The sequence below is a fragment of the Coregonus lavaretus genome, assembly GCF_964263955.1.
Source record: "Coregonus lavaretus genome assembly, chromosome: 16".
NCBI classification, from domain to species: Eukaryota; Metazoa; Chordata; class Actinopteri; order Salmoniformes; family Salmonidae; genus Coregonus; species Coregonus lavaretus.
In genome coordinates, this window is record NC_140003.1 from 3,179,367 (window position 1) to 3,200,304 (window position 20,938).

The window sequence follows — 20,938 nt, forward strand, 5'->3', positions numbered from 1 at the left end:
AACAATTGAAAGGCAATGCTACCAAATACTAATTGAGTGTATGTAAACTTCTGACCCACTGGGAATGTGATGAAAGAAATAAAAGCTACTATTATTCTGACATTTCACATTCTTAAAATAACGTGGTGATCCTAACTGACCTAAGACAGGGAATTTTTACTAGGATTAAATGATCAGGAATTGTGTACACTATATCTTTGCCATATAGGGTGATGATCTAGCATTGCTAAATTCAGCAATTGTTTGGCGACTTGTTTAACAATCTGTCTGTCCGTCTGTATCATATGCTCAGTGTTAGGGAAGCTACTCTGAAAATATTGTTTACCAAGCTACCAATTACTTCACACTGGAAGAAGTTAAGCTACACTAAAGCTACCCTTAAGAAAAATATTGTTTACCTAACTAAAGTTACTTTGTAAAAATGGTTCACTACATCCAAACTACTTCATGAAAAATTATAATATCTAAATCTGAAATGCCATAGACTACAAATTGCAAGAACATATCACTCTGGAGTCAGATGTTAACATAATGTGTAATTTAGCCTATTAAACACAAAATGTTTGAGTTAGGATGGTCTGATGCTAAAAAAGAAAGACAATTCTTGCCTACTTCAACTACCAACAAGCTACTGCGAAATTTCATAAAATGACTAGTTGAACTCAATGTAGTTTGCTACTCCCCAACACTGCATATACCTGTAAAAAAAATCTGCATAACTCCTTCACAATACTTTTTTCCAATAGTTGCAGTTGGAGGTCTATCTCAGAAACATCCTGAATAGAACCGTGTACAGGATACACCCTGCTACGGTGAGTCATTGACTGTGAGGTCGTCGTCGGGTGAGGTCGTCGGGTAAGCTTGGCTTTATACATAGTTTGGGCTTTGTCGAGTAAGGCTAAAACTATGTATTTAGATTGTAGTTAGGTATTGTAGGAAGTTATCGTGGGTTGTTGTATGTAATTATTGTAGGTTAGTATTGTATTCGGCTGAGCACGAAGCTAGCTGTATTCGGCTGAAGCTAGCTGGCTAACCCACCACCTGGACTAGCTGGCGAATAGCTACTGGCAACTATTAGCAACGGTATAGTTGTTTCACGCCTGAGAGTGCCTGTAATTACGCCAGCTGGCTGCCTACAATAGTTACATACAATAATTGCCTACCATTCAGCTGTTTTCTACCATTCAGCTGTTTTCTAACCTCATTGTCTGAACCGTTAACGCTAACTAGTAAACAATAGCTGGAACGACCGAGCGAGCAGACGCGAACTGGCTGAGTCAATTCAGTGGCTAGCTTTGCACTTGGCTAGCTAACAGTAGCTGCTAGGGGTAAGTCATAACCTACATATGTATTTAGATTGTAGTTAGGTATTGTTGGTAGTTATCGTCGGTTGTTGTATGTAATTATTGTAGGTTAGTATTGTATTCGGCGGCGCCGGGCGTAGCACGAAGCTAGCTGGCTAACCCTCCACCTGGACTAGCTGGCGAGTAGCTATTAGCAACGGTATAGTTATTTCACGCCTGGGAGTGCCTGTGGTTACGCCAGCTGGCTGCCTACAATGATTACATACAATAATTTCCTACCATTCAGCTGTTTTATAACCTCATGTCTGAATCGTTAACGTTAGGTAGCAAGTGGCTACTGTGCTTGAAATTTAGCTAGCTTGTTGCTACCTGGATAGCTACTAGTAAACAATAGCTGGAACGACCTAGCGAACAGACGCGAACTGGCTGAGTCAATTCAGTGGCTAGCTTTGCACTTGGCTAGCTAACAGTAGCTGCTAGGGGTAAGTCATAACCTACATTTGTGTTTAGTTTTTTACATATTGATAGCCCGAGTCGTTCAGGGAATTTGGGACATGGGTGACTAGTTAACGTTAGTTTGGCTCTCTCTGTGTGTTCGTGCCGTGAAAGGAGGGGTTCTTCTTTGTCTGAAAGCAATGGCTAGCTAGTTTGCTAGCTATTCTAGCTAACTAGCTGTTCACGGAATAATGCTGCACCTAGTTAGCTAGCTGAGTTAGCCTATTCTTAGAAAACATTGAACCGCTGTAGTTTACAACAATTATAGTTTCTGAGGTGGAAGTTGGGAGAGTGATATTTGGGAGTTGTGGTGAGGGAGGCCCCGCTCTCTCCTTTCCCAGATGTTTAGTTCATTTCATTCCGATCTCCTCTGCATTATTGTAGCCATTTGCTGCAGCCTGTCAACTATGCCTCTGCCTATCCCTGTTCTCTCCTCTCCGCACAGGCTACACAAACGCCTCACACCGCGTGGCTGCTGCCTCTCTAACCTGGTGGTCCCTGCACGCACCACTCACCTGGAGTTCCAGGTCTCAGGCAGCCTCTGGAACTGCCGTTCTGCTGCCAACAAGGCAGAGTTCATCCCAGCCTATGCTACCCTCCAATCCCTCGACTTCTTGGCGCTGACGGAAACATGGATTACCACTGAAAACACTGCTACTCCTACTGCTCTCTCCTCGTCTGACCATGTGTTCTCGCATACCCCGAGAGCATCTGGTCAGCGGGGTGGTGGCACAGGAATCCTCATATCTCCCAAGTGGACATTCTCAATTTTTCCCCTAACCCATCTGTCCATCTCCTCATTTGAATTCCATGCTGTCACAGTCACTAGCCCATTTAAGCTTAATATCCTTGTCATCTATCGCCCTCCAGGTTCCCTTGGAGAGTTCATCAATGAGCTTGACGCCTAGATAAGCTCCTTTCCTGAGGATGGCTCACCCCTCACAGTTCTGGGGGATTTCGACCTCCCTACGTCTACATTTGACTCATTTCTCTCTGCCTCCTTCTTTCCACTCCTCTCCTCTTTTGACCTCACCCTCTCACCGTCCCCCCCTACTCACAAGGCAGGCAATATGCTTGACCTCATCTTCACTAGATGCTGTGCTTCTACTAATCTCACTGCAACTCCCCTCCATGTCTCCGACCACTACTTTGTATCCTTCTCTCTCTCGCTCTTCTCCAACACTACTCACTCTGCCCCTACACAGATGGTAATGCGCCGTCGCAACCTTCGCTCTCTCTCTCCCGCTACTCTCTCCTCTTCCATCCTATCATCTCTTCCCTCTGCTCAATCCTTCTCCCTCCAATCTCCTGATTCTGCCTCCTCAACCCTCCTCTCCTCCCTTTCTGCATCCTTTGACTCTCTATGTCCCCTATCCTCCCGGCCGGCTCGGTCCTCCCCTCCAGCTCCGTGGCTTGATGACTCATTGCGAGCTCACAGAACAGAGCTCCGGGCAGCTGAGCGGAAATGGAAGAAAACTAGACTCCCTGCGGACCTGGCATCTTTTCACTCCCTCCTCTCTACATTTTCTTCATCTGTTTCTGCTGCTAAGGCCACTTTCTACCACTCTAAATTCCAAGCATCTGCCTCTAACCCTAGAAAGCTCTTTGCCACATTCTCCTCCCTGCTGAATCCCCCCCCCCCCCCCCCCCCCTCCCTCTCTGTGGATGACTTCGTCAACCACTTTGAAAAAAAGGTTGACGACATCCGATCCTCGTTTGTTAAGCCAAATGACACTGCTGGTCCTGCTCACACTGCCCTACCCTATGCTTTGACTTCTTTCTCCCCTCTCTCTCCAGATAAAATCATGCGACTTGTGACGGCAGGCTGCCCAACAACCTGCCCGCTTGACCCTATCCCCTCCTCTCTTCTCCAGACCATCTCCGGTGACCTTCTCCCCTACCTCACCTCGCTGATCAACTCATCCTTGACCGCTGGCTATGTCCCTTCCGTCTTCAAGAGAGCGAGAGTTGCACCCCTTCTCAAAAAACCAACACTCGATCCCTCTGATGTCAACAACTACAGACCAGTATCCCTTCTTTCTTTTCTCTCCAAAACTATTGAGCGTGCAGTCTCTAGCCAACTCTCTTGCTATCTCTCTCAGAATGACCTTCTTGATCCAAACCAGTCAGGTTTCAAGACTGGTCATTCAACTGAGACTGCTCTTCTCTGTGTGACGGAGGCTCTCCGCAATGCTAAAGCTAACTCTCTCTCCTCTGCTCTTATCCTTCTAGACCTGTCTGCTGCCTTTGATACTGTGAACCATCAGATCCTCCTCTCCACCCTCTCCGAGCTGGGCATCTCCGGCGCGGCTCACTCTTGGATTGCGTCCTACCTGACCGGTCGCTCCTACCAAGTGGCGTGGCGAGAAGCTGTCTCCGCACCACGTGCTCTCACCACTGGTGTCCCCCAGGGCTCAGTTCTAGGCCCTCTCCTATTCTCGCTATACACCAAGTCACTTGGCTCTGTCATATCCTCACATGGCCTCTCCTATCATTGCTACGCTGACGATACACAACTAATCTTCTCCTTTCCCCCTTCTGATAACCAGGTGGCGAATCGCATCTCTGCATGTCTGGCAGACATATCAGTATGGATGACGGATCACCACCTCAAGCTGAACCTTGGCAAGATGGAGCTGCTCTTCCTCCCGGGGAAGGACTGCCCGTTCCATGATCTCGCCATCACGGTTGACAACTCCGTTTTGTCCTCCTCCCAGAGTGCGAAGAGCCTTGGCGTGACCCTGGACAACACCCTGTCTTTCTCCGTTAACATCAAGGCGGTGACCCGATCCTGTAGGTTCATGCTCTACACAGGAAGCGGCACAGGTCCTAATCCAGGCACTTGTCATATCCCGTCTGGATTACTGCAACTCGCTGTTGGCTGGGCTCCCTGCCTGTGCCATTAAACCCCTACAACTCATCCAGAATGCCGCAGCCCGCCTGGTGTTCAACCTTCCCAAGTTCTCTCACGTCACCCCGCTGCTCCGCACACTCCACTGGCTTCCAGTTGAAGCTCGCATCTGTTACAAGACCATGGTGCTTGCCTATGGAGCTGTGAGGGGAACGGCACCTCCGTACCTTCAGGCTCTGATCAGTCCCTACACCCAAACGAGGGCATTGCGTTCATCCACCTCTGGCCTGCTGGCTCCCCTTCCTCTGCGGAAGCATAGTTCCCGCTCAGCCCAGTCAAAACTGTTCGCTGCTCTGGCACCCCAATGGTGGAACAAGCTCCCTCACGACGCCAGGACAGCGGAGTCACTCACCACCTTCCGGAGACATTTGAAACCCCACCTCTTTAAGGAATACCTGGGATAGGAGAAAGTAATCCTTCTACCCCCCCCCCTTACCCCAACCCACCCCCCCCCCACCCCCCCTAAAAAAAAAAAAAAAAAAAAAAAACACATTGTAAAGTGGTTGTACTACTTGCTATAAGGTGAATGCACCAATTTGTAAGTCGCTCTGGATAAGAGCATCTGCTAAATGACGTAAATGTAAATGTAAATGAAATAGTTTGTATATCTTTACAGGAATTATATCAGGTATAATCATAGGAGGTGATTGATTCCTTAAAGAATTACCTTATAATTAATTGTACAATAATAATGATCCTCCGTCCCTGTCAGAGCTCTATTCTGTGTGATACACCCCTAGTTGGATGGAGAATGAGTTGCATTAATAAGATGATGCACAGCAGGTGGATGGAAGGAAACTATCACTTAAAGAACCAAAATGGCCTCTAATATCCATTATATACAGTATGAAAATTATGAGGGTGACACATTAAGATAATGATACATACAGTGGGGAAAAAAAGTATTTAGTCAGCCACCAATTCTGCAAGTTCTCCCACTTAAAAAGATGAGAGAGGCCTGTAATTTTCATCATAGGTACACGTCAAATATGACAGACAAATTGAGAAAAACAAATTCAGAAAATCACATTGTAGGATTTTTAATGAATTTATTTGCAAATTATGGTGGAAAATAAGTATTTGGTCACCTACAAACAAGCAAGATTTCTGGCTCTCACAGACCTGTAACTTCTTCTTTAAGAGGCTCCTCTGTCCTCCACTCGATACCTGTATTAATGGCACCTGTTTGAACTTGTTATCAGTATAAAAGACACCTGTCCACAACCTCAAACAGTCACACTCCAAACTCCACTATGGCCAAGACCAAAGAGCTGTCAAAGGACACCAGAAACAAAATTGTAGACCTGCACCAGGCTGGGAAGACTGAATCTGCAATAGGTAAGCAGCTTGGTTTGAAGAAATCAACTGTGGGAGCAATTATTAAGAAATGGAAGACATACAAGACCACTGATAATCTCCCTCGATCTGGGGCTCCACGCAAGATCTCACCCTGTGGGGTCAAAATGATCACAGAACCACACGGGGGGACCTAGTGAATGACCTGCAGAGAGCTGGGACCAAAGTAACAAAGCCTACCATCAGTAACACACTACGCCGCCAAGGACTCAAATCCTGCAGTGCCAGACGTGTCCCCCTGCTTAAGCCAGTACATGTCCAGGCCCGTCTGATGTTTGCTAGAGTGCATTAGGATGATCCAGAAGAGGATTGGGAGAATGTCATATGGTCAGATGAAACCAAAATATAACTTTTTGGTAAATACTCAACTCGTCGTGTTTGGAGGACAAAGAATGCTGAGTTGCATCCAAAGAACACCATACCTACTGTGAAGCATGGGGGTGGAAACATCATGCTTTGGGGCTTTTTTTCTGCAAAGGGACCAGGACGACTGATCCGTGTAAAGGAAATAATGAATGGGGCCATGTATCGTGAGATTTTGAGTGAAAACCTCCTTCCATCAGCAAGGGGATTGAAGATGAAACGTGGCTGGGTCTTTCAGCATGACAATGATCCCAAACACACCGCCCGGGCAACGAAGGAGTGGCTTCGTAAGAAGCATTTCAAGCTCCTGGAGTGGCCTAGCCAGTCTCCAGATCTCAACCCCATAGAAAATCTTTGGAGGGAGTTGAAAGTCCGTGTTGCCCAGTGACAGCCCCAAAACATCACTGCTCTAGAGGAGATGTGCATGGAGGAATGGGCCAAAATACCAGCAACAGTGTGTGAAAACCTTGTGAAGACTTACAGAAAACGTTTGACCTGTGTCATCGCCAACAAAGGGTATATCACAAAGTATTGAGAAACTTGTTATTGACCAAATACTTATTTTTTCCACCATAATTAGCAAATAAATTCATAAAAAATACTACAATGTGATTTTCTGGAGAAAAAAAATCTCATTTTGTCTGTCATAGTTGACGTGTACCTATGATGAAAATTACAGGCCTCTCTCATCTTTTTAAGTGGGAGAACATGCACAATTGGTGGCTGACTAAATACTTTTTTTCCCACTGTAAGTGCAATGTAAGCATCTTTAGCTACAGTGATTTTGCCTTCAAAAATTGCGAGCAATACATGGCAAATCAAAAATGGATATAGATACCAAATTGCCTGGAATGACATGCTGGAATGACATCCAGGAAGTACAAAGACACACTATTCAATTAAAAAAACAGACTTATGAATAGCATGTTCAGCATATTTTAATTCATTCGCCCTAGGCAGACTGAAGAAGCAGTGTTTGATATTTCTGGATCACACGTATATCTTATAAAGGCTTAATGAAGCCTTTATAAGCGCTTTATAATGTCTACATAGATTCTTCGCAAATAATAATAAGCAATGTCATACTATAAAAGGGGAAAAAAGATGTAAGGACATGTTATATCACTCATGTCTAATATAACAATTGCATAAACTATTTGTGAAGCATGTACAGTATGTGGGCTATAAAGTGTCATAAAGCCTTATGAGTTATACTTTGTTTAAAGAGTGACCTGTTTCTGGTTTGTTTCAGCTGGAGTTGTGGTAGAAATATTTAACTCAAAAGTATCTCTCAAAACACCGGAACTTGTGAATTCAAAGATATACTTTATTATAGTGCAACAAAGCCGAGCTGGTCCATGGAGCAACTGCCTGCCCTGACTCTGTGCTCTCCTTTAACACAGAATCAATGCATAGTCATGTTGATACAACCTACACAGTTACTCCCTTATATGTACATGATTAACAAGTCAAATCAAATCAAATCAAATTTTATTGGTCACATGCGCCGAATACAACAGGTGCAGACATTACAGTGAAATGCTTACTTACAGCCCTTAACCAACAGTGCATTTATTTTAAACAAAAAAGTAAGAATAAAACAACAACAAAAAAAGTGTTGAGAAAAAAAGAGCAGAAGTAAAATAAAGTGACAGTAGGGAGGCTATATATACAGGGGGGTACCGTTGCAGAGTCAATGTGCGGGGGCACCGGCTAGTTGAGGTAGTTGAGGTAATATGTACATGTGGGTAGAGTTAAAGTGACTATGCATAAATACTTAACAGAGTAGCAGCAGCGTAAAAAGGATGGGGAGGGGGGGCAGTGCAAATAGTCCGGGTAGCCATGATTAGCTGTTCAGGAGTCTTATGGCTTGGGGGTAGAAGCTGTTGAGAAGTCTTTTGGACCTAGACTTGGCACTCCGGTACCGCTTGCCGTGCGGTAGCAGAGAGAACAGTCTATGACTAGGGTGGCTGGAGTCTTTGACAATTTTGAGCGCCTTCCTCTGACACCGCCTGGTATAGAGGTCCTGGATGGCAGGAAGCTTTGCCCCAGTGATGTACTGGGCCGTACGCACTACCCTCTGTAGTGCCTTGCGGTCAGAGGCCAAGCAGTTGCCATACCAGGCGGTGATGCAACCAGTCAGGATGCTCTCGATGGTGCAGCTGTAGAATTTTTTGAGGATCTGAGGACCCATGCCAAATCTTTTTAGTCTCCTGAGGGGGAATAGGCTTTGTCGTGCCCTCTTCACGACTGTCTTGGTGTGTTTGGACCATGATAGTTCATTGGTGATGTGGACACCAAGGAACTTGAAGCTCTCAACCTGTTCCACTACAGCCCCGTCGATGAGAATGGGGGCGTGCTCATTCCTCTTTTTTTTCCTGTAGTCCACAATCATCTCCTTTGTCTTGGTCACGTTGAGGGAGAGGTTGTTGTCCTGGCACCACACGGCCAGATCTCTGACCTCCTCCCTATAGGCTGTCTCATCGTTGTCGGTGATCAGGCCTACCACTGTTGTGTCGTCAGCAAACTTAATGATGGTGTTGGAGTCGTGCCTGGCCATGCAGTCATGGATGAACAGAGAGTACAGGAGGGGACTGAGCACGCACCCCTGAGGGGCCCCCGTGTTGAGGATCAGTGTGGCAGATGTGTTGTTACCTACCCTTACCACCTGGGGGCGGCCCGTCAGGAAGTCCAGGATCCAGTTGCAGAGGGAGGTGTTTAGTCCCAGGATCCTTAGCTTAGTGATGAGCTTAGAGGGCACTATGGTGTTGAATGCTGAGCTGTAGTCAATGAATAGCATTCTCACGTAGGTGTTCCTCTTGTCCAGGTGGGAAAGGGCAGTGTGGAGTGCGATAGAGATTGCATCATCTGTGGATCTGTTGGGGCGGTATGCAAATTGGAGTGGGTCTAGGGTTTCTGGGATTATGCTGTTGATGTGAGCCATGACCAGTCTTTCAAAGCACTTCATGGCTACAGACGTCAGTGCTACGGGTCGGTAGTCATTTAGGCAGGTTATCTTAGAGTTCTTGGGCACGGGGACTATGGTGGTCTGCTTGAAACATGTTGGTATTACAGACTCAGTCAGGGACATGTTGAAAATGTCAGTGAAGACACTTGCCAGTTGGTCAGCACATGCTCGGAGTACACGTCCTGGTAATCCGTCTGGCCCTGCGGCCTTGTGAATGTTGACCTGCTTAAAAGTCTTACTCACATCGGCTACGGAGAGCGTGATCACATAGTCATCCGGAACAGCTGGTGCTCTCATGCATGCTTCAGTGTTGCTTGCCTCGAAGCGAGCATAGAAGTGGTTTAGCTCGTCTGGTAGGCTTGTGTCACTAGGCAGCTCGCGGCTGTGCTTCCCTTTGTAGTCTGTAATAGTTTTCAAGCCCTGCCACATCCGACGAGCGTCAGAGCCAGTGTAGTATGATTCAATCTTAGACCTGTATTGACTCTTTGCCTGTTTGATGGTTCGTCGGAGGTCATAGCGGGATTTCTTATAAGCGTCCGGGTTAGAGTCCCGTTCCTTGAAAGCGGCAGCTCTACCCTTTAGCTCAGTGCGGATGTTTCCTGTAATCCATGGCTTCTGGTTGGGGTATGTACGTACGGTCACTGTGGGGACGACATCATCGATGCACTTATTGATGAAGCCAGTGACTGATGTGGTGTACTCCTCAATGCTGTCTGAAGAATCCCGGAACATGTTCCAGTCTGTGCTAGCAAAACAGTCCTGTAGCTTAGCATCTGCGTCATCTGACCACTTTTTTATTAACCGAATCACTGGTGCTTCCTGCTTCAGTTTTTGCTTATAAGCAGGAATAGAATCAGGAGGATAGAGTTATGGTCAGATTTGCCAAATGGAGGGCGAGGGAGAGCTTTGTATGTGTCTCTGTGTGTGGAGTAAAGGTGGTCTAGAGTTTTTTTCCCTCTGGTTGCACATTTAACATGCTGGTAGAAATTAGGTAGAACGGATTTAAGTTTCCCTGCATTAAAGTCCCCGGCCACTAGGAGCGCTGCATCTGGATGAGCGTTTTCCTGTTGATTAATGGCCTTGTACAACTCATTCAGTGCAATCTTAATGCCAGCATTGGTTTGTGGTGGTAAATAGACAGCTATGAAAAATATAGATGAAAACTCTCTTGGTAAATAGTGTGGTCTACAGCTTATCATAAGATACTCTACCTCAGGCGAGCAAAACCTCGAGACTTCCTTAGTATTTGATTTTGTGCACCAGCTGTTGTTTACAAATATACACAGACCGCCACCCCTTGTCTTACCAGAGTCTGCCGTTCTGTCCTGTCGATGTAGCGTATAGCCTGCTAGCTGAATGTTATCATTGTTGTCGTTCAGCCACGACTCCGTGAAACATAAGATATTACAGTTTTTAATGTCCCGTTGGTAGGATAACCGTAATCTTAAATCGTCCATTTTATTCTCAAAAGCTTGAACGTTGGCTAGTAGGATTGCTGGGAGAGGCAGTTTACTCGCTCGCCGTTGGATCCTTACAAGGCACCCGGATCTGCGTCCGCGATATCTCCGTCTCTTCCTCACGCGAATGACTGGGATTTGGGCCTTGTCGGGTGTTTGTAGGATATCCTTCGCGGCCGCCTCGTTGAAGAAAAAATCTTCGTCCAATGCGAGGTGAGTAATCGCTGTCCTGATATCCAGAAGCTCTTTTTGGTTATAAGAGACGATGGCAGAAACATTATGTACTAAATAAATTACAAATAACGCGGAAAAACACACATAATAGTACAATTGGTTAGAGGGCTGTAAAACGGCAGCCATCTTCTCCGGCGCTGTTCATTCGCTTTGATCATTCGCTTTGATATATTTGTCACGCCACCACCATCTTCCAAAGTCCAAGTACCACACATAGTTTCCTTACAAGGGCTACGTGCACTTCTCTAGGTGGGGCCTCTGTCTCTTATCCTATTATATTGGTGGCGTGACTCAGACACTTTCTTAAAAAATAATATTCATACACACATTACAGAACAGTTACACACTGCATTGACTATATTCACTATTCAAGCATGCATCTGGATTACAAAGTATCAATCATGTTTACTATGTTTTACCTTTATCATTTCACAACATTTGTATTAGAAAATGATCTATAGAGTTCTTAGAAGTCAGTCAAATGTATTTTATCCGGGACCTGGGACCAAAAAGAATGTAAGAGTGTCTTCACCTAATCATTATGTTACAAAACTTCAATTTCTACAATGAAAAGACAAATGCTTACTTCCTTTACCTCCTTCATTTAGCAAGAATAGCAATTGGGGATGTAGCAAATAATGGTGCAATGTCAGTCTTTTGTGGTGGTTCAGTATATTACAGTGACAGTGAAAGGTATGCATTTTTGTTATGTGAGCTTTATGTACAACACACATTGATTGATGCCATTCTCTCTCATGTTGTTCTGATGTTTTGTGTATGTATCTAAAGTGAAGTTCTGATCCTGAAGAAGTCAGGAGGAAACCCGTTCCCTGTGTGTTACTGGTGTGGCTCCAACAGTGTGTGTTACCGCTGGTCAAAGAGGTAAGAGGGCAAATGTACGATTTACTGAACAGACCTGAATAGTATTGTTTTCTTTCAAATACTTCAGCTGCACTTGATTGAGATTGCCTGGTGCAATGCAACTAATGGAAAAGTCTCAAATGTGTGTGTGTGTGTGTGTGTGTGTGTGTGTGTGTGTGTGTGTGTGTGTGTGTGTGTGTGTGTGTGTGTGTGTGCATGTGTGTGTGTGCTTGTGTGTGTGTGTTTGTTTGCTTGTGTGTTTTCTTATGTGCTTGTGCATGTGTGTGTGGTGTGATGTGGGTTTGTGTGTGCATGTGCGTATGTGTGTGTGTGTATATGTTTGTGCATGTGCATTATACTACAGATGGCTGCTGGTGAAGGACTCTTTCGTCCTCTACATGCGGCCAGGGGATGGCTAAGTGTAGTCCCGTGTAGCTCAGTTGGTAGAGCATGGCGCTTGCAATGCCAGGGCTGTGGGTTCGATTCCCACAGGGACCAGTATGAAAAAAATATTATGCACTCACTAACTGTAAGTCGCTCTGGATAAGAGCATCTGCTAAATGACTAAAATGTAAATGTAAGTAGGAAAGGTAATTTTGTATGACAAGGGCTTCCACATCAAGATAGGCACCCAGGACACAAGTGTTCGACATGGAGTCACCATCGAGAACCCCTTCGGGCATGTTCTAAAGACACAACAAATCACTCCCTAAGGCTGTGGTCATAAGTAGTGCAATAAATGGGGATTATGGTGTGATTTGACTTGGATATAATGTACTGTACTTCATTTGAGCTGTCATACATTACTGCACATTCTGTCATTGATGTTGCATTTGGCAAATGCCAAACGAAAAGTTTACTGATGACAAATACATTTATACAAATTATATTGATACTATAATTGATACTATGGATGTTCATCAATTGCTGATGTTAATTTAATAAATACACAAAAAAATGTATAAATTTCATTGACTTTTCTTCTTCAGGGCACTCACCATCAAGTGCTCCACATGCAGGCAAGCTCGCTGGTGGGGTCACTCCATCGATGAGTTTGCTCAGAAGTACGGGAAAGACTTCCTTCAGGAGAACCGGCATGGATCCTTTGCTCCAGTCAGAGAAAACACCAAAACACAATGGTGGGAAACATCCCTGATTTTCTCTCTGTGATGCCCAACCTTTTCTTGAATGGCTTGCAATGCCACCTGGTTTGTCAGTGAAATGTCTGATCCATTAAAGTCATTTTGACATCAGACGACAGTAATTCAACATAGGCAAGCTATGTTTGTTACGTCCAATATGGTTAATTTTTCAGTTTTGTGGCATATTATATTATGCCACAACCTTCAGATGATATTGTAAATCTGCTGTTGATACCACAGCGAGAGCTCTCTATCAGCTGGTTGGTGCTCATGTGTTTCACCCCAGGTCTCCTGCGTGCTGCAAGACCATCTTAGCCTGCTGAGATAAAGCCAAGGCATTTCATGGCTCATGCAACATGGTTCACCACCTCTGTTACATTTGCAGGTTTGTCAACGCAGTGGGCTACTTTGACAACATCGCTGACGCCCTAGAAGGAGCAAAAGAGGAAATCTTAATCACAGCCTGGTGGTACAGAAAAGTTTTATTTAGCATGCCATTTTTTGGGCATTCAATTATTTATATCTGTGAATACCTTATATTGGGGTTTTGAAGGCTTTATAAAGCATTTGCAGTTATTGTTCATTATTGGAACCACATTCTCTTTCAGGTTGAGTCCTGAAATCTTCTTAAAAAGGCCTGTGGTTGATGGGAACACCTGGAGATTGGATTATGTTCTGAAACGTAAAGCAGTAAATATTACTAGTGGTGAGAGGAGCATTGATTATCACTGATTTACAGTGTGGTCCAAATGACTTAATTCCATCAAATATTGCGATTGACTGAATTACATAGTTTAGTAAACTACTGTATATGTCTGACATTACATGTAATGTATGCTCTGGGAAGCCATCTGTATACATGGTCATTTATTATATCCCTACAGGAGCAGGAGGTTAATATCTGTGTTCTCCTCTACAAGGAAGTGGAGGTTATTCTGGGACTGAACAGCGAGTATACCAAGAGAACCCTCATGGGCCTCTACCCAAACATAAGGGTAAGAGAACCTGCATGGGCTTCCAGCCAAACATCAGAGTAAGGGAACCATCATGGGCCTAGACCAATGTTGGAATTCTCCAAGATGGCGCAGTAGTGCGGTCGTGTATTGTGTTATGTCCTCATGTAAATAGCCTGTCTGTTATTCGTATATATTTCTCTATCTCACTTTCCATCCTTTAACTAAATATACTTTCCTGCAACCCACCTCACCCAATGTGGAACAGATTCTATTATTTATTTATTTTTATCAAGAACCTATGGCTGAAACTAGCCAGCTAGCCAGCTAACTAGCTACTTGCTATTAGCCACCGTTAGCGGTCTTCACCACTGTCCGTGTCCTGCACTACCTACCAGCCAGCTCTAGCCTGGACAATTATCGCCCAGTCTGCACAGCGCGCTGTGGAAACACTGAATCACTGGACCTTAACACCGGACCATCGCAACTAGCTAGCTGCAACCGAATGGCTGTTGTTGGCTAATCACCACTTCCCGACGTACCAGTTAGCCTTGAGCTAGCCACGAGCCAGGCCCATCTCCCGGCTATCTACCTCTCTGTCAACCGGACGGGACCTCCTAGTGTCGACACGGAGCCCCGCCGATCCATCCATCTCTGTGTCACGGAGTCTCTCCGCACTGCTAAAGCTAACTCTCTCTCCTCTGCTCTTGTCCTTCTAGACCTGTCTGCTGCCTTTGATACTGTGAACCATCAGATCCTCCTCTCCACCCTCTCCGAGCTGGGCATCTCCGGCGCGGCTCACTCCTGGATTGCGTCCTACCTGACTGGTCGCTCCTACCAAGTGGCGTGGCGAGAAGCTGTCTCCGCACCACGTGCTCTCACCACTGGTGTCGCCCAGGGCTCAGTTCTAGGCCCTCTCCTATTCTCCCTATACACCAAGTCACTTGGCTCTGTCATATCCTCACATGGCCTCTCCTATCATTGCTACGCTGACGATACACAACTAATCTTCTCCTTTCCCCCTTCTGATAACCAGGTGGCGAATCGCATCTCTGCATGTCTGGCAGACATATCAGTATGGATGACGGATCACCACCTCAAGCTGAACCCTGGCAAGACGGAGCTGCTCTTCCTCCCGGGGAAGGACTGCCCGTTCCATGATCTCGCCATCACGGTTGACAACTCCGTTGTGTCCTCCTCCCAGAGTGCGAAGAGCCTTGGCGTGACCCTGGACAACACCCTGTCGTTCTCCGCTAACATCAAGGCGGTGACCCGATCCTGCAGGTTCATGCTCTACAACATTCGGAGAGTACGACCCTGCCTTACACAGGAAGCGGCACAGGTCCTAATCCAGGCACTTGTCATCTCCCGTCTGGATTACTGCAACTCGCTGTTGGCTGGCCTCCCTGCCTGTGCCATTAAACCCCTACAACTCATCCAGAATGCCGCAGCCCGTCTGGTGTTCAACCTTCCCAAGTTCTCTCACGTCACCTCCCTCCTCCACACACTCCACTGGCTTCCAGTTGAAGCTCGCATCCGTTACAAGACCATGGTGCTTGCCTATGGAGCAGTGAGGGGAACGGCACCTCCGTACCTTCGGGCTCTGATCAGTCCCTACACCCAAACGAGGGCATTGCGTTCATCCACCTCTGGCCTGCTGGCTCCCCTTCCTCTGCGGAAGCATAGTTCCCGCTCAGCCCAGTCAAAACTGTTCGCTGCTCTGGCACCCCAATGGTGGAACAAGCTCCCTCACGACGCCAGGACAGCGGAGTCACTCACCACCTTCCGGAGACATTTGAAACCCCACCTCTTTAAGGAGCACCTGGGATAGGATAAAGTGGTCCTTCTACCCCCCCCCCCCCCCTAAAAAAAAAAAAAAAAAAAAAAAAAGTGTAAAGTGGTTATCCCACTGGCTATAGGGTGATTGCACCAATTTGTAAGTCGCTCTGGATAAGAGCGTCTGCTAAATGACTAAAATGTAAATGTAAATGTCTGCCGACGTAATCGTCTGATGTGGTTTCAACAGGCTTCCCGTTGCGACGACCACAAAGATCCATCTGCTAGCCCCGGCAAGCTAGCATGTGCAATCAACAGCTGTGCCTCCTGCTCACCTGTGCTTTAGCAGCCTACGATCTGCTCCCAGACTTACTTAGTGCTGTTCACTGGACTTTATGATCACTCAGCTACACAGCTAATGCCTGCTGGACTGTTCCTTTACACGGTACCCCGTCCTGTTTATCTGTTTAGCCTTAGCCCAAACCTTCGTCGCCATTACCAGTTGTTGTCTTAGCCCTCTCGAATAACACCTGTGATTGCGTTATGCCTCTCTCCCATGTCAATATGCCTAGCCTATTGCTGTTTGGGTTAGTTCTTATTATACAATTTCACTGTAGAGCCCCAAGTTCAGCTCAGCCAGCCTCAGAGAGCTCCTTTGTCCCACCCCCCATACACGGAGAGACCGGCTCAATCGGTACCTCCAGTGATGCTATCTCTTTCATAGTTACCCAATGCTTAGGTGTACCTCCACTGTACTTATATCCTTCCATATCCTTGTCTGTACATAATACCCTGAATCTATTCTAAAATGCCCGGAAATCTGCCCCTTTTATTCTCTGTACCCAATGCACTAGAAGACCAGTTCTTAAAGCCTTTAGCCGTATCCTTATTCTATTCCTCATCTGTTCCTCTGGTGATGTAGAGGTTAACCCATGCCCTGTAGCCCCCAGTATCACTCCTACCCCCCAGGCGCTATCATTTGTTGACTTCTGTAACCATAAAAGCCTTGGTTTCTTGCATGTTAGCATCAGAAGTCTCCTCCCCAAGTTTGAGTTATTCACTGCGTTAGCACACTCTGCCAACCCTGATGTTCTAGCAGTGTCCTTGGCTTAGGAAGGCCACCAAAAATTCAGAAATGTCCATTCCGAACTACAACATTTTCCGTCTAGATAGAACTGCCAAAGGGGGCGGAGTTGCAATCTACTGTAGAGATAGCCTGCAGAGCTCTATCATACTATCCAGGTCTGTGCCCAAACAGTTTGAGCTTCTACTTCTAAAAATCCACCTTTCCAGAAATAAATCTCTCACTGTTGCCACTTGCTTCAGAACCCCCTCAGCCCCCAGTTTTGCCCTGGACACCAAATGTGAATTGCTTGTCCCCCCCCCATCTATCCTCAGAGTTCGTACTGCTTGGTGACCTAAACTGGGATATGCTTAACACCCCGGCCGTCCTACAATCTAAACTAGATGCCCTCAATCTCACACAAATTATCAAGGAACCTACCAGGTACAACCCTAAATCCGTAAACATGGGCACCCTCATAGATATCATCCTGACTAATTTACCCTCGAAATACACCTCCGCTGTCTTCAACCAGGATCTCAGAGATAACTGCCTCATTGCCTAGTCCGTAATGGGTCCGCAGTCAAACGACCACCCCTAATCACTGTCAAATGCTCCCTAAAACACTTCAGTGAGCAGGCCTTTCTAATTGACCTGGCCCGGGTATCCTGGATGGATATTGACCTCATTCCGTCAGTAGAGGATGCCTGGATGTTCTTCAAAAGTGCTTTCCTTTCCATCTTAAATAAGCATGCCCCATTCAAAAAATTCAGAACTAAGAACAGATATAGCCCCTGGTTCACCCCAGACTTGACTGCCCTTGACCAGCACAAAAACATCCTGTGGCGTACTGCATTAGCATCGAACAGCCCCCGTGATATGCAACTTTTCAGGGAAGTCAGGAACCAATATACACAATCAGATAGGAAAGCAAAGGCTAGCTTTTTCAAACAGAAATTTGCATCCTGTAGCACTAACTCCAAAAAGTTCTGGGACACTGTTAAGTCCATGGAGAATAAGAGCACCTCCTCCCAGCTGCCCACTGCACTGAGGCTGGGAAACACTGTCACCACCGATAAATCTACGATAATCGAGAATTTCAATAAGCCTTTTGCTAGGGCTGGCCATGCTTTTCACCTGGCTACCCCTACCCCGGCCACCAGCTCTCTACCCTACGCTGCAACTTTCCCATGCCCCCCCCTCCCCCGCTTCTCCTTCACCCAAATTCAGATAGCTGATGTCCTGAAAGAACTGCTAAATCTGGACCCCTACAAATCAGCTGGGCTAGACAATCTGGACCCTTTCTTTCTAAAATTAGCTGCCGAAATTGTCGCAATCCCTATTACTACTATTACTCTATAGGGGGTGCCACAGGGTTCAATTCTCGGGCCGACTCTATTCTCTGTGTATATCAATGATGTCGCTCTTGCTGCTGGTGACTCTCAGACCCACCTCTACACAGACGACACCATTTTGTATACATCTGGCCCTTCATTGGACACTGTGTTAACGAACCTCCAAACGAGCTTCAATGCCATACAATCAATCAATCAATCAATTTTATTTTATATAGCCCTTCTTACATCAGCTAATATCTCGAAGTGCTGTACAGAAACCCAGCCTAAAACCCCAAACAGCTAGTAATGCAGGTGTAGAATACAACACTCCTTCCGTGGCCTCCAACTGCTCTTAAACGCTAGTAAAACTAAATGCATGCTCTTCAATCGAACGCTGCTTGCACCCGCCTGCCCGACTAGAATCACTACTCTCGGCGGGTCTGACTTAGAATATGTGGACAACTACAAATACCTAGGTGTCTGGTTAGACCGTAAACTCTCCTTCCAGACTCACATTAAGCATCTCCAATCCAAAGTTAAATCTAGAATCGGCTTCCTATTTCGCAACAGAGCCTCCTTCACTCATGCTGCTAAACATGCCCTGGTAAAACTGACTATCCTACCGATCCTTGATTTCGGCGATGTCATTTACAAAATAGCTTCCAACACTCTACTCAGCAAATTGGATGTAGTCTATCACAGTGCCATCCATTTTGTCACCAAAGCCCCATATTCTACACACCATTGTGACCTGTATGCTCTCGTTGGCTGGCCCTCACTACATATTTGTCACCAAACCCACTGGCTCCAGGTCATCTATAAATCACTTCTAGGCAAATCCCCGCCTTATCTTAGATCATTGGTCACCATAGCAACACCCACCCGTAGTATGCATTCCAGCAGGTATATCTCACTGGTCATCCCCAAAGCCAACACCTCCTTTGGCCACCATTCTTTCCAGTTCTCTGCTGCAAATGACTGGAATGAACTGCAAAAATCTCTGAAGCAGGAGACAATTATCTCCCTCACTAACTTTAAGCATCAGTTGTCAGAGCAGCTTACCGATCACTGCACCTGTACACAGCCCATCTGTAATAAGCCAACCCAACTACCTCATCCCCATATTGTTATTTACATTGTTATTTATTTTGCTCATTTGCACCCCAGTATCTCTATTTGCACATCATCTTCTGCACATCTATCACTCCAGTGTTAATACTAAATTGTAATTATTTGGCACTATGGCCTATTTATTGCCTTACCTCCATTACTTACTACACACACTGTATATAGATTTTCTATTGTGTTATTGACTGTACATTTTGTAACTCTGTGTTGTTGTTGTTTTTATCGCACTGCTTTGCTTTATCTTGGCCAGGTCACAGTTGTAAATGAGAACTTTTTCTTATCTGGCTTACCTGGTTAAATAAAGGTTAAATAAAAATAAAATTAAAAATATATATATTTAAACAAATGTTGCCTCAAAGAAAATTAAGCACTGAGCAAATGTCAGGGCGCAAACTTTGACATTGTGAAAATTCTGTGCAACTTCCAGCGCACGTTTACTGTGAACACTGAGTCTGTACCCGCTTTAAGTTACCATTTTAGACATTGGTCAAGCAGGCTACTGTGGCTATTTGATCATAATGTAGGCCTACCAGTGGCCTACAATCAAAAACAATGGAAAAAATGCATCCCATAACATTTTAACATGGAAATAGCTGTTCTATCATTCAGCCTACAGTAGCAGCCAATGTGTCGTGTTCAATGTAGGCTTACATTCCATGAGACTTTGGAGAGAAAAAAACATGCAAGGCTTGACATTAACCTGTTTATCCACTTGTCCTTCAGACAAGGAGGTGACTGAAAATGTTGTTGTGTTGTTTGATGCAAGAATCCACTTTACAAAATAAAATGCATTATTATTCCATTATTACAGAGAATCAGACATATTATGCTACCCTCTGCCTATTGGCTACTTAGCTTATTCGAGACTGTCTCAAAATACAACACTGCCCCTTTAAGACAAAAAAAAGCTCTTTACCTGACTCGCTTTTCAAAGATGTCTAGAAATGTACACGTTTTGTAGGAAGCCATCGCTCCCCCATTGCTGACTACAAATGATCTATATCTGGGCTAATAACTCACTAACTAGCAAACGATATGAACAAATGTGCACACGTGGCTACATGCAGCTCTCGCTTTGATCTCAAAACAAGCGCATCTACTCATGACTGCTCATGCTGTAAACACAGTCCAGTTCAAAGTGAATGGCACAGATCCATATATGGCAATGGTCTATTTGCAAATAGGCCTACTGCAGCTCTGATTAGTTATGCTGAACCGGTCTGTGTAAGAGTACTGGCTGAGTTGTGTGTGTCAATGCAATAGAATCATACTCCGATGCATTCTGCCTGCAACAATAGCTCTTGCATAGTCTTGTATAATTCGTTTTGTTTAGGTATGTTGCATTGAAAGTGGCTAATATTGCATTAATTCGATCACAATTCCCACAGTAAAGGGAAACGTTGATACTCTTAACTAACGGGGAAAACTCTAGAAAGTTGAGTGAAGTTCAAGCTTGTAAGCAGGAATCAGGAGGATAGAATTATGGTCAGATTTGCCAAATGGAGGGAGAGGGAGAGCTTTGTACGCGTCTCTGTGTGTAAAGGTGGTCTAGATAATTTTTTTCCTTATACAGCTTGTTGAGTGCGGTCA

General features: G+C 45.4%; 1 protein-coding gene across 1 annotated transcript in view; it reads left to right on the forward strand.

Moving 5' to 3' along the window:
* Positions 1-20,938, forward strand: part of LOC311143386 (phospholipase D1) — a gene marked incomplete at both ends in the record, with an annotated part of 66,031 nt that overhangs the window by 7,281 nt on the left and 37,812 nt on the right. Inside the window, 10 exon segments of the mRNA XM_084179220.1 lie at positions 747-816; positions 11,550-11,604; positions 11,878-11,970; positions 12,314-12,365; positions 12,367-12,370; positions 12,532-12,628; positions 12,939-13,088; positions 13,477-13,560; positions 13,700-13,781; positions 13,976-14,086. Of these exon segments, the coding sequence (XP_084035346.1) occupies positions 747-816; positions 11,550-11,604; positions 11,878-11,970; positions 12,314-12,365; positions 12,367-12,370; positions 12,532-12,628; positions 12,939-13,088; positions 13,477-13,560; positions 13,700-13,781; positions 13,976-14,086 (798 nt within the window).